The sequence below is a fragment of the Misgurnus anguillicaudatus genome, chromosome 21 (genome assembly GCF_027580225.2).
Source record: "Misgurnus anguillicaudatus chromosome 21, ASM2758022v2, whole genome shotgun sequence".
NCBI lineage: Eukaryota > Metazoa > Chordata > Actinopteri > Cypriniformes > Cobitidae > Misgurnus > Misgurnus anguillicaudatus.
In genome coordinates, this window is record NC_073357.2 from 41,030,218 (window position 1) to 41,044,986 (window position 14,769).

Below are 14,769 nucleotides of genomic sequence, written 5' to 3' on the forward strand. Positions count from 1 at the left end.
TAAACTCAGAAGTTCACATTTTCTTTTGACTTAATTATGATTATAACAAATCATACTGAGCCTGCTAATTTTTTCAGAGCTATACATCCTCAGCATTGCACCCGATCCAATCTGAATCAGCTGCGGTTGCGTTTGTTGGTTTTGTCTGGCACATCCAGAGCTCTTGGCACTGCGGTCTGGATGGAGCTCATTGGCCCTGTTGCCCTGAGCTTAACTCTGTGAGCAGATGCCCCAGATAATTGCGTCAACTTGCGATGGTCTACCGCTGTTTTCACAGCATGTGATTTAGTGGGCACCGCCTCAGCCCTGGGAGTGCCCGTGTTTACTTTGCCACCTGCAAAGTGGGAGGGGTCGCCCAGGCAGGATCAAACGGTCAGGGGTGTAAAGAACAGAAGGGGGTTAAATCATTGACCGAATACACAACTATTCTGTAAGGATTTGCCTGCACTTGGAGGCTGGGATTAGGGTTGAATTCCAAAGCCAGACAGAATGTGTTGATGTTCAGCAGTCTGGGAGACAGAGGTTAAAGATCTGGACTTAAAGAGGGAAAATGACCTCAGCTTGGGGACGGAGAGGTCGAGAGAGCGACTCGAGCTCAGTGTGGAAGATGCACTCTACCCTGACACTCCCCGGTATGGCTGCTTTATGATACCACAGTTCTCTAAATATTATGTTCAAAGTTTTATCATGTAGCCAATATTTAAAAAACTTTCAATATTTATTCTATTCCAAAGCCAAACTGAGGAGGGGCAGTATTGCTCATCTTCTGCATAAGATGTTTATTATAACTTAATAAATAACTCACAATAACCTACACTGTAAAAAACATAAAAAATAAGCAAATGCATGGCAGCACAGGGTGCTAAACATTTGACATTAATGGAAATAACGGTAAAACACCATTAACTGAAGTAACATGTTTATACAGCAACAATGAAAAATGTACAATTCAATACAATAAAACGTTTTACATGTACTCTGAAATGACATGTTTTGTCTGTATTATTAAGAAACATGCATAAACCATTCAATGAAATAGCATTCTTTAACTGTAATTTTAACAAGTCTCACACCCATGGCGTCAATATTTGACGACACTTGACCATGCGTCAATATGTTGACGCGGAGGGTACCCCTTTCGCGTCATTTTTTGACGAACTAGGGACTTCAATACTATGAGGTACGCGAAATTCTCTTTCCTATTTTCTTACCATTTTCTACCATTTTCGCGTCAGTTTAGGGTTAGATTTACATAATGACATCCCTACCCAAACCTATCCCTAACCCCAATGTCAGGTGACAACTGTTTAATTTCGCGTACCTCATAGTATTGAAGTCCCTAGTTCGTCAAAAAGTGACGCGAAAGGGGTACCCTCCGCGTCAACATATTGACGCATGGTCAAGTGTCGTCAAATACTGACGCCATGGGTGTGAGACTGTGTTGTGATTTTAAATAACATGTTTGAACCGTTACTTAAAGTCACCATGGAAATAAAAAGAAAACTGTAATTTATTTTGGAATAATGTGGTATTTTTTACATCGGTGAGCTTCATTAATTTTTAAAAATCATAATCTTTAATCAAAAATGCTAATCTCCTTCCCTTTTCAAAACAATCTCTCTTTCCTGTCGTTCATATGGTATGGCAGGTTGGTGGGGTCCGAGAGAAGATAGCACCAATTAGCAACATGACCCAACTTCAAACGATCCAATCAGATCTCGATGGACAAATTAAAATCCATCCCTGCCTTATTTAATTTCAGACGCTATTTCACTTTGCTGCCCTTTTTTGATTTTGATTATGGTTTACGGGAGTAATTTTACATCTAGCCAATATAATTTCTGTGCTGTTTTAATGCGGTTAACTTAAAGTTTGTCATGTAAATAATAAGGTCACACTCACAAAAATTCATTAAAGGAATTATACTTTTTCCTGCCATTTTTCTTGCTTAAAAGTATCACCATGTATCACAACACAAGGTAAAAAATTTAAACTTAAAAGCAGTCCAAAGTTCCGTGCAAGACAATTCATTAAGGACATAAACATTTTATTACAATGCTTATATACTCCATGACAAAGAAATATAAATATAAAGAAAATACATACCTATAGAAATCATTGTGTTAAATACAACATTGACCATCAACTTTATTTCATCGTTGCATTGTTATGCAGGGTTCACACCAGACGCGGTAGAGGTGACAAGCGTGACTGATTTAAATGTGAAGTCAATGCAAAGACACAATTAGGCATCCTGCAGTGCATTACACGCGTTAGGCGCGGAACGCGCGTCATGGATGGCGCGTTGCGCGCAACTTGAGCGTTGCCGCGGGAAACGCGCGAGCTGAAAAATCGGAACTTCAGCGCGTTAACCAATCAGGACTGCCTGTAGTAGTGACATGATTACAAGAAGCGAGCGGAGTCTCAGCAGAGTCACAGAAGCCTCTCCCATGACGCGAATTTTCGAGTGAATGTCTCAAATGGCTAGAATTTCATGCGCAAATGAAGTGAGCAAACTCAAATGTTCAAGCGTTCAATTAAGCGCGAAAAGCATGCGTTCACACCAGCCACGGTAGAGGTGTCAAACGCGAGTGATTTTAATGTTAAGTCAATGTGAAGACGCGTTGATGCGTGTCTGGAGGTCTCGCAGCGCGAATGAGGCGTTTAGTGCGGCGCGGTAGACGTAATTCCGCCTCATTCGCGCGTCTAGTTCGTGTGAATGACACGAAATGATTGTTGCCGCGGCAAACGCACGAGTTGAAACATTTAAACTTAACCAATCAGGAGCTTGCTCTAATCGTGACGTGATTACAGAAAGCGAGCGGAGTCGCAGGAGCCCCATGGCATTTTTCTTGCTTCAAAGGACTCATTTTTGATACACGAGAAAAGTATCACATGCTGAATATTTTTCTGTAAAATGCACACTTAACCTGTCAAATGTCTTAAAATAACCACCAGAGCAATGTTGGTTAGTGTTAACCCTGGTATAAGAGGGATAATTGACTTTGATCCTTCGCGTCATGCCACATATAATTCAACGGCCTGTCGTCAAATATTATTCCTTACATATAATACTGAGGTGCAAATATTATCTGCCAATATAAAGTATATATAGCATCTGATTACTATTTACAAGTATTGCAGAGAACTGTGACGTTTACATGGTGTAAATAGAAAATATCAAATAGTGTAAATTGCATCTAGTTCATATAACTGTTTTGATGAAAATATGATATGACTGTGAAACTCTATTGGTATTTTCTTTACAAATACATACAAGAATTTTTTAAGGACAAGTCAGGTTAAATATACACATCAATTACTTTTATTTAAAAAAAGCAATTTTTTTCTGGTACATATTTAACCAGGTAAAGAACAGGCAAAATTTATTTTAGGTGCTAATGTATGCATTTTTATAGAATTTATAATTTCACAGATCAAAATATGACATTACTGTTAATTTCTATACCGTTTTTTTTCTGTAAAAATGCATTTAGTTTTTTTACAGTGTAGTATAGGACATGTGAGGGAGTTAGCTGGCCTTTCTAATTCATCTCTTTGACAGTAATGACTCTGATGGACTGAATTCGATCCTGGCACTGATGACAGTGGTAATATGACACATTTTTACAGCAATCTGAAGCCATTACTTAAACAAGCCATGAGTCACTGACTATAGACATTGCTGCTAAATTGTATATAGTCATTTAAAATGTGACCACCATGTTTCATTTGAGTATGTTTGCAAACATTAAACTGAATTGAGACAAAAGTCAATAAATCGATAAAGAAACATGTATTTTATCATTTGCTTTACTAGAGCAGTGCAACCCTATATCACGAAATTACGTGACTATTTCACGTATGGACCAACGTGAAAATGTCACGTTTTGCCGCGTTTGAGCGTGAGCATGTCACGCTTTTCTGTTTGTGTCACTGTCACGTATTTGTTACTCAACTTTTTTGTCCTATTTTCAAACCATTGTCGCTTCGGTTTAGGGTTAGATTTGCTGCTTGTGTTATATGTCCCTCTATGTATTTGTCACTTTAAGTATTGGTTAATAAAAAAAGATACAAGACTTATTCTTTTATATTTTCTAAACTTTAACCAATTGTCGCCTGACGTTGGGGTTAGAGTTTGTTTAGGTAAGGATGTCATTTTATGTAAATCTAACCCTAAACCGAAGCGACAATGATAAGAAATAAGGACAAAAAAGTTGAGTAACCAATACGTGACAGTGACACAAACAGAAAAGCATGACATGCTCACGCTCAAACGCGGCAAAACTTGACATTTTCACGTTGGTCCATACGTGAAATAGTCACATAATTTCGTGATATTGGGTTGAGCAGTAAGGCAGTTATTGGTTTTTCAAATAGTTTTCACACCTTAGTAAACACATTTATTAAAGTATGTGCTTTTTTAGGTTCATCATACAAACCTAAAACATAAAATTTTAATCTAAGCTCATTGCATTGCATTTATGCATTTGGCACACACAATTATCTTAATGACTTTACAGTGTGTTTACATTTTATCAGGTCATGCATACATTAGGAACAAAAACTTGGGCGTTGTTAGCATCATGCTCCACGAGCTACAGTAAACCTAATGTACAACTCAAAGCCAAAGAATCATTTTGTAAACCCTGTCTTACCGAAACAAAATCTAAATGTGTTTATTTAATCAGATTGACACATGTTGTTTTGCAAATTGACAATACACTTCTTGAAAGAAGTTCATTCTGAAATGTTACTGGAAACAGCACCTTTTGGCTGTTTCTTTCTGTACTAGCAAATATAGGGCCACACTGTACATACACTGACCCAAAGCAAATAAATCTGGAGACACATCTGTATGGCTTATAATGAAGCAATTAGAGCCTTGACATGTTTTATTAGTAATGGCTAAACATGCGCATGTGTTGGCTTGCTGTGGACGTATCCCAGGGCACCAATTCATGTCACTATCATAGCAGACGATAAGGTCTGCCTTTGACCTCACACCTCATTAATCAATTGCTCATGAATATCTGACCTCCTCCACCTACCTCTCAAGCATGCCATCTAATTCTGCTCAGAAAGACACTTTAAACATCTCTTTCCCAAAAAAACACAAATACTTAAACAGAGGAAAGGAGAGCTAAACATGTTTTTTAGGATACTTTGCGTTTTACGTTTGATCAATATTAGTTTGGTAATGCTTCAAAGAATAGCTAGAAAGAGCCAACCAGTTATGTACATTTGATATTTTCCACCATTGTTAAAAATAAAATCTTCTGTTACGTTTCGATTGGTGGTGCATTGTTTGATAGTAAACAGCATGCAGGTCCACCAACTAGACTAGCTCCGAATCAGCAATAACAATTATAAATCAACCTGAAACCAGCAATGTGTCCTGGTCTAAGATAGACATTAGAGACACATTAGAGCATAATTGAATACACTTTTATGTTAGCTGTTTAATAAAAAAGGTCTCCTCTTACCTTGTAGAGAGGAAGTAGGTGGTTTATTCAAGAGTTTTGAGAGCTGTGTTTTATTGAGAGGTTATAGATATGTCAGGCTCACTTAAAAAGGGTCTTGAAGTCTATTATAACTGTCATGCCTGGCTCATGGCCATGCTAATCGTCACTGTAAAACAAGCTGCTGAAAGGTTATGCTGCATATGAAATTTTCTTCAGGTCTCTTTACTGAAACTTTGATGAATGGGAAGCCGCTCAAGATGCCTTCAGAAGCCCCAGGCCGCTGTACATCTTCTCCATGTCATGGTGTGTTTATTGTGTACTGACAGCTGTAACTATGGTGATGCCCATTTTTGTGACTCCGTAACAGCTGTTTTTTCAAACACCAAAGTTTCCTCTGGAGGGACTGTGAAGCCCCCACCACAAGGAATGTAAAAGGCCAAGTGTGAGACGAGCTACACCTTTATTCTGAATCTCCCGCAGGGCTTTTTTCCCATGACATCTAACACATAAATACCTACTTGACTTTAAGGGGTCCACTTCTTTGATTAGATTTATTTTGGTCTCACATCTGTGCACTCTTATTTTAAGTTGATCTGAAGGGTTATCTGTAGTTTTTATGGAATATTTAGGGTTAAACAGAAGTTAAGCTCTGGCAAATGTGCCAGAAAACCATTATGCAGAAAACTGGGGGAAACATATTTCCCCTTTAAAATGACTAGTTTGGGGGGACTTGTTAAAAAGATAAAAAAACTTGGTTGGTCTTTTTGAAATGTGCAATGTGTCTGTCTATACACTGTAAAAAATGTCTGTAGAAATTACAGTATTAATGGGTATTACTGGCAACCAGCTGCCAGTAACTTACTGTACAGTAGATTTTACATTTATGTTATTTACTGGCAACATTTTGTTCAAAGTTAAATGAACATTAAACATTTTTTGACTTTATCTTCTACAGTAAGTTACTGGCAACCAGCTGCATAATTACAGCAAATTTTTTAGAGTGTATATTTCATACATATTTTATATTGTTTTGTACAATGCATATTGTTTTAAAGCAGTTTTACAAAGAATACTGACTTCCAAACTTTTCTTTAAAGAAACCAAATTGGAGAATATTCGTTATGATCTTCTACTTGTTCATATTTATGTTCCACGTTTGTCTTTGCTTTACAAACTAAAAAACAGGTGCAAGATACAGATTTACGTATACATTTATTTATTAACAGGATGCTTTCATTCAATGCAACTTACAAATGATGAAGCATTAAACATTATTTAACTTGCAATGTAAAAAATTCTGGGGTTTTGAAAAAGTCAGAAAGTGACGAATCCAACCCATTGTGTTATAATTGAACTTTTGCTTGGCTGTTGCAACACCATATAGATGGGGTGTTTAACCCATTGTGGGGTCAAATATAAACATTTTCTGGGTTAATTAACCCCAAGGCTGGGTTCGTCCATTTTTGGCCCAATGCTGGGTTGAAATAACTTAGCCCAGAATCAGTGGCGGCTGGTGACTGCTCTTCCAAGGGGCACAAATTCCAAATATGTGTCGTGTGTTGCTCGTGTTTTCGAAATATGTGTTTGTTGCATCATGTGAACCATGTGCATCACGTGTCTTGTCAAAATAAGTGCCTGCTGCACACACGGCGAAACCATTTAAGATTAAAGAGACACTCACGTTCACATAATACTCACAAGACACTCACTTAACAGTAAACTCTGATTATGCATAAGATTATGTGAGTATAGACAACGGTAGTGTCTCTTTTATCATAAACCCTTTTGACGCGTCTGCAGCAGGCACTAATTTTTCACTTGACGTGCCAAACACATATTTTGAAATGACGAACCACACACATGACGGACTACATACATGTTGTGCGAGCTTCGCATCGTGTGCCCTGAAAAAAAGAATTCACTGGCCGCCACTGCCCATAATTCTGTATTTTATATTGATAGAACAACATCTGACATTAGTTCCTGTTATATTAATACCTAAAGATACCTCTCTCTCTGTATTTTGCAGTCAGGACTGATCCGGTTTTCTGGTGAGGAGCTTTTAATTACTCCACTACCACGGCATTTGGCTTTACGGCATAACTACACCGCCCCCTCTGGACATCAGCCACATGTCGTGTACAAGCGATCAGCTGAACGCAGTGTCCATGCCGATGAAAGTACCACCAGGTTTCCATCAGGCACTCCCTATGAGGAACACCATCATCATCGCCACCGTCAGCATCATCATCACCAACACGGAAAGCTCCAGAGACAACATTTCTGTGGACGCCGCAAGCAATGTATGTAAGGGAATTTCTTTTTAGCTATTTGTACATTACATGTACACATACACATACACATGTATTTGGTTTACTGGTTAAAATTAGGCGTGTTCGTAATGTGGACAATTATCCAGTATTACACATATAACACCAAAACTATCTGTAAGTTAAACTTTACTTCTGAAGAATTGTCTAACATCATAGTCAAATAAGAAAAGAATGACCCAGGGATGTGTGGTGTGTTTATCCAAAGAACATACTGTTGTTTTCACAGAAGTGTTACAGTTGTCATCATAAATGGGTGATAATATCAGGTTCCACTCCTAATATAATAAGGGCCTATATTTAATTTAGCATTTACATTTAAAATACATTTTAACTGAAAGGCGGGCACATGATTTGAACTGTGAAGTCATTGAGGTACAGTACTCAATGCAACTTCCAAAAAATGTTAACAAGTTGCATAATAGTATGTTTAACATAAGAAACTGACTAAATACTCAAACACTCACAGCAAATTGGTGTGAATTTCTTGATCTGTCATCACCTCTCTGCCGCTTTTATCAAAAATCTGCTTTGGAAAATGGAACGTTATCAGAAAGAATTTCCAATGTATTTAATTTCTCTCCAATTCATGATCTTCTTCTTTCTGTCTCCATCTCATCGTACCTGCAGATACTCCCAAGCCTCTCAAACGCGATCATTTTGTCATGCCTGATGAGTTTGAGCAGCAAAGTCGGGTGAAACGTTCACAGATTACATCCAACAATGAAGAAGGCCTGAACGTGGAAACTCTGGTTGTGGCAGACAGGAAGATGCTGGAGAAACACGGCCGAGAAAATGTCACTACCTACGTCCTTACCGTCATGAACATGGTGAGCAGAGCTGTCGGAAAGACTAACAAATTACTTATTTAAAGGACACATTTTTTCAATGTAAACTGCATCTTTGATTTATTTTTGAGAGCTGTCCAACTTTTAATGTTTAACAGGTCTCCAGTCTTTTCAAAGATGGAACCATAGGATCGGATATCAACATTGTTGTGGTCAGCCTCCTCCTGCTTGAGAAAGATCCGGTAAGATTACACGATATTTATTCTGTTCTTATTGTTCATATTCTGTTTTTATTTCTTTCATTTTACAAACACCCCTAGGCAAAGATGCCTAGTTTTTGTAATCCTAAACTAATATTTATAGCTAATATGATGTCAAAAATTGTAGTTTAATATTTCATTCAGTATAAGACATACTGTACTGTATATAATAAGGACATGAAAAGGTACAGTAGGAAAGCATTTATTACATTCTGCTTTTTTTCTCATTAACCCTGCATCAATCGTGTCAGCTGGGCCTGTCTATCAACCACCACGCAGACCAATCCCTCAACAGCTTCTGCCAGTGGCAATCAGGCCTAATGGGTAAAAATGGCAAGCGCCACGACCATGCCATCCTGTTGACAGGGCTGGACATCTGCTCCTGGAAGAATGAACCATGTGACACATTGGGTAAGACCCTGTGCATCCAGCACCTTAAATATGTCTGAGCATCACCTGGTAATCAAAGTGCATGAGAGTGAATAATATAATGATAAACTTGGAGAGAGGTCGTGACTGGTGATGTGTGTTCTAGTCTGCCCTGAAGCAAAGAATTCACCTGACTGAGCCCAAGAAATCTCAGATCCACTTTGCAGTCAGCTGGCAACTTGTCCTGTCTTTGCTAAGTTCTGTATAGAGGCGTCGGCCAAATGTAATGAATTCAGCTGTAAAACTCCAAACCACAAATATGCACATTTGAATGTATTGCAAATGGGAGAAGAATGTTTTAAAATTGCTCGTGTATGATGTGTAACTCAAACCAAAGCTGTGCCTTCGTCTTAAAACCATACAGTCAGTATGCATATTTATGAGTAATGGGATCCTTCTTCAAATTCTGTAGTTTTGGAAACATCGTGGTGCGTTTGGTGACACTTAAAGGAAAACGCCACCATTTTTCAATATTTTACTATGTTCTTACCTCAACTTAGACAAATTAATACATACCTATTTTTTTAATGCTTGCACTTTTAATCTTTGTACAGCACCTCAAGAATGTGTTAGCATTTAGCCTAGCCCCATTCATTCCTTAGGATCCAAACAGGGATGAATTTAAAAGCCACCAAACACTTTCATGTTTTCCCTATTTAAAGACTGTTACATGAGTAACTACACGAGTAAGTATGGTGGCACAAAATAAAACTTTTGTTTGTCCTAAGGAATGAATGGGGCTTGGCTAAATCACATTCACAAGGCGCTGTACAAAGATTAAAAGTGCATGCATTGATAAGAGAGAGGTATGTATTAAATCGTCTAAGTTGAGGTAAGAACATAGTAAAATATGGTGTTTTCTTTTAAATCATTCATTACTGCTACTCATTTGGACCTTGGGTATTACAAAGTCTCTGAAAGCATTGAATTTGATTTATGTACCCACCAGCATGCATCAATGTCTGTAATGTTTCCTCTTCTTCAAACTGGGTGTTTTGCGGTTCCCCCACATTTTGTCCTGTTCTCACTTCCGGTCTGCAGGTTTTGCTCCAGTAAGCGGGATGTGTAGCAAATATCGTAGCTGCACAATTAATGAAGACACAGGGCTGGGCCTCGCTTTCACCATCGCCCACGAGTCAGGACATAAGTATGTGTTAACTCCTCCTCTAAGGTCTAAATCTGTTTTAATTTGGGACACCATCTGCTGTGTAACATGCTTTGCAACATTTTATTTGTGTTTGGTGGTTTCCATTGAGATAAGGGGAAGTTTATATTATACATCTGAGATTTGATTTTTATGGCAAAGCTGTTTTTTGAGTTCTCTGGCAACCAAATCTGTCCTGGACAAGCTGATAACATGTTGTGGGATTTGTAATTCTCAATTGTTTGGACATTTTGGTCAAATAAAACAGACACATGCCCAGAATATGTACAGTTTTGGGGCAAAATGTTCCCAAGCCAATAGATATTATTCACAGATTTATTGAGGAGTGTCCATTTCTAAACACATGACAGGACTCATTATGTCTTACTGAATGTTTTAGCTATGATGCAGGATTATTTTGATGCATTAATTGGGTTGAATATGAAAATATGGATCCAAATGTGTGTGTAAATCATGACACATTTTTAATTCAGTAGAGTATAGAGCTTATTAAAGGGTTTTTGGGGATAAAAGCTCTCTTAGGTTATGAAGGTAATGTCCCACCTGACTCAGGGAGTGGTTTCTGTCCTCGGGCTTTACATTAATAGTCTCACTGGGTAAAACTTACAAGCTCTCTCGCACTTCTGTCCCTTATGTTTTGCCTGTTTCTTTTATTCACTCTTCTTTGCCCCAGTTTTGGAATGATCCACGATGGAGAGGGGAATCCCTGTCGGAAGACCGAAGGGAACATAATGTCTCCCACGCTGTCTGGGAATAATGGCGTTTTCTCCTGGTCTGCTTGTAGTCGGCAATACCTGAAGAGGTTTTTAGGGTAAACTCTAACCTTCATTCAAATACATTTTCATTTCATGAATTTACATGCGGGTCAAAACTGGTTTATGCTGGTTGGGTGCTGGTTTAGCTGGTGGTCACCTGTAAACATGCTGGCCTACCACCATTGACATATGGTTGACCAAAAAAGGATTACTAGATAAGTTAGTTAAGAAGCATGGTAGGTTCTCCAGCATCGAAAACATAACTTATGTTGGTGACTGATTACATTTAGTTCTTTTGCAGAAGCTTTATAATGCTGGTTTCTAAGTTTGCATGTATTTGTGTTCACAGTACAGCTCAGGCTTCGTGTCTAGTGGATGAACCCAAACAGATAGGCCAGTACAAATACCCTGAACAGCTTCCAGGTCAGCTGTACGATGCTGATATACAGTGCAAATGGCAATTTGGTTCCAAGGCCAAACTCTGCAACCTGGAGTTTACTAAGGTAACCCACAGTTTAAAACACGATATTCATATCTGAAGCAATACAATGCATGTTTATACTTAGTGTGTCTGAAACAAGGGGCAACCTTCCGATCTCTCTGATAAGGCCAACACTAACGTAACATAAACTGCAATTCATTGACGGGCTGCTAGGGGCTGCAAAAGGGAGTCCCATAGACTCCCATGTTAAAATGCCCAACTTTACAGCAGAAAATAATATTTTTTACAGAGATTTTGGTCTATACAGCTAATTTCGCCCTTCATGGGAACTGTGAGAGGGGTGATTTTTTTGTAACTCATCAGTTTCAGTTATATTAAGCCTTAAAGTTCTGCATAATTAAGGGCATGGTCACTTGAGTGACAGGTGAACTGCCACTGCTGTCACTACCGTTGAGCTAGGCGGGTGTAGTTTCAACATCCAGCCACCTGAGCTTCGCCCACGTCCCACTTAACCCATTTTCGTCTATCCGCGAGTGATGTGTGGTGACGTGCTGCCAAGGTGGCGACTGCAGGCTCTGCCAACTATTGGCTTCAATAAAGCTCTTCATAAACCTATGGGTGAAGTCACGGACACTATGTCCATATTTTTATGGACATGTAACATGTAAAATGACTTGAGCTAAACAGTTCAGTTTCAAAGAAAAAACTATTGACAAAAAAGGTGATAGCAGACTCAGGATAAGTTTTAGTAGGTCTTTAGATATTTAAATGTACTTAAACCTGTAGTATTTGTGTGTAGAGTAATCATGGTGAACACAAACACACATCTAAGCTTTGGAAAGAAAACAAACTACCGAGAAAATCTACTCTCAAGTCGTCTTTCAAAGTCTATGGACAAAACTTCAACAAAGATGGACAGGGCCTCCTTTGGCATTCGCCAGTGCCTCTAGCGTCTAACACACATTGATATGCAAATACAAAAGAGTGAAGACTAAGGCCTGCAAGAAAGTTATGCTTGAGAAATGAACATTGCAAGAGTCCATCTTTGGAATTAGACTGTGAACTTCCTCTTTCAGAGATTCCTGTTGCTTTTGTGTGCTTCTCAGGCCTTCTACGCGTATTGAATAGCGTTCTGAACATCGACCTCGACGGATGGCAGCTGTACATCTTAATTAAGCAGGATTGTGAAGATAATGGCTAATGTTTTTGTTTTCTATCCCCTCAAACCATCCTGTCCTTGTCACAAAGTCATTGAGATGTAATTAGCTGTGGGAGCTTGTTGTTTTTAGCAAGCAGGCTAGCAGAGTTAGCTAACAAATGACGCAGAGCCTAGCGTTACTAGCTTTTGTCTTTCTTGCGGTCTGCCAGATGCAATTGGGCCGTCAGCCAACAGTGGCTGGTCTCCCAAACCCTTCATCACCCATTATTATCGCTGTATTGTGGGAAAAAACTAAATGCAACGATAATAGCGTGTTTCTTTTGGGCAGAACAGTGATTGATTTTGACAGGGTTTTTTATTTGTTGAAAGAATTGATTGGCCGTTGCTCTAGAAACAGGGGGTCGATGTAGTGAGGTGCAAGCCAGGGAGGTTGAAGGGTTCCCAATGTGTGTGACTGTTTTTGTTCTTGCCCACCAGGACATCTGTAAATCATTGTGGTGTCACAGGACAGGGCACCGGTGTGAGACCAAGTTCATGCCCGCTGCCGAGGGAACCATCTGCGGTCCAGACATGGTAAGTGTTTGTTTGTCTTATTTTGTCTGAGCTTGATTGAACTCTAATATGGAAATAAAAAAACGGTCAAATACTCCCCTAAGCACTTCCTCTACTTCTCAACATCTTTTGCTGTTTTGTTCTTTGCTGTATTGTGCTTCTTTGTTAAATGTTTCCTAAGGACAGTGGGCCAACTGTGTGTTTTCACTGTTTGAGGTGATGTGGAAGAGGGTGAGAGGTGCTGATGTGTGAGATTTTGTGGCTTGAGTCCTGATCTCCAGGTGTACCTCTGGGCTTTATCCCAAACCCTCTCACTCTCTTATTCTTTCAAGTTGTTATCCTCACCGACCACACAGATACTAATCTTGATAGCTGTGAACTTAAATTAAAGTGTATTTTCCAATTTTCTTTTTCTTTCCCATGATGCAGTGGTGCCGAAGAGGGCAGTGTGTAAAATTTGGTGATCATGGTCCTAAAGCAGTACATGGCCAGTGGTCTAGCTGGTCAGAGTGGTCTGACTGTTCACGTACATGTGGTGGAGGGGTCATGTACCGAGAGCGATCCTGCAACAGCCCCAGGTAACCAAAACATGATTTACACAAACACAATGTTTGAAAACAACAATCTGCTATTTCTCTGAGGTACAGGGTGTAAATGAAATTCATTGTGTGTTCTGTTTGTGTGGGAGAGTTAATCCAGCTAAACATGGCATCATTCCCAGGACTCTCTCCTTGCCAGCCCATTCAACATCTTTCAGCTGTCTAGAAGTGCAGAGCAGCCACTAATCATCTCATCCTTATCAAAACTTGTCTTGCTTCGGTTCCAAAATAAGCTCAGTTTCACAACCTTTCTCAGCCGTTGACATCTCTTATTATATATTTACCCGGTTCTCGTCTGAGAAGCTGGGAAACGCAAACAAACATTACAAATTACTGTTGTGCTTTTTGTTTATTTGATGTTGAATTCCCACTGCGGTGAAATGTGACTAATGCTTTTAATCGACATAAGGCTCCTGTATAGCTCAGTGGTAGAGCATTGAGTTCATGAAACATGGGTTTCGAACCAAGGGGACACACATACAGATAAAAATGCATACTTTTTGGATAAAAGTGAATGCCAAATGCATTCATGTAATGTAAATGTAACATGATGCCATGAATGGTAGTTTAGCTATGAATGGTTGAAGACGTGTTCATTAACCAACTGACCCTCTGCCTAGATAATCTCTGATTAAGTATTTTAATGGTCTAACTTTTCTGTTGAGAGCACAGAATACAAAAGTCAAGTCAATTTTATTTATATGACAACTTTACTATGCACATCTTTCAAAGGAACTTTAGAGAAAACGAAATTGCATTATTACCGTGGGTTCACACAGGCCGCGTTTGAGGCGTCAAATTGACGTCTACCAGGTCTAGTTTGCC

The 14,769-nt window shown here is 39.0% G+C and overlaps 1 protein-coding gene across 3 annotated transcripts in view; it reads left to right on the forward strand.

Annotated features, from left to right (window-relative positions):
- The window catches only part of adamts18 (ADAM metallopeptidase with thrombospondin type 1 motif, 18), a 62,430-nt gene that overhangs the window by 16,075 nt on the left and 31,586 nt on the right, over positions 1–14,769 (forward strand). For 2 of the 3 annotated variants that reach the window (XM_055207793.2, XM_055207785.2), the window contains exons 4-12: positions 7,495–7,768; positions 8,426–8,625; positions 8,742–8,825; positions 9,095–9,254; positions 10,314–10,419; positions 11,111–11,248; positions 11,542–11,695; positions 13,271–13,366; positions 13,775–13,923. In XM_055207793.2, coding sequence (XP_055063768.2) covers positions 7,495–7,768; positions 8,426–8,625; positions 8,742–8,825; positions 9,095–9,254; positions 10,314–10,419; positions 11,111–11,248; positions 11,542–11,695; positions 13,271–13,366; positions 13,775–13,923 — 1,361 coding nt within the window. Of the gene's footprint in view, positions 1–7,494; positions 7,773–8,425; positions 8,626–8,741; positions 8,826–9,094; positions 9,255–10,313; positions 10,420–11,110; positions 11,249–11,541; positions 11,696–13,270; positions 13,367–13,774; positions 13,924–14,769 lie in introns of all 3 variants that reach the window. The other variant, XM_055207802.2, reaches the window with a different exon arrangement.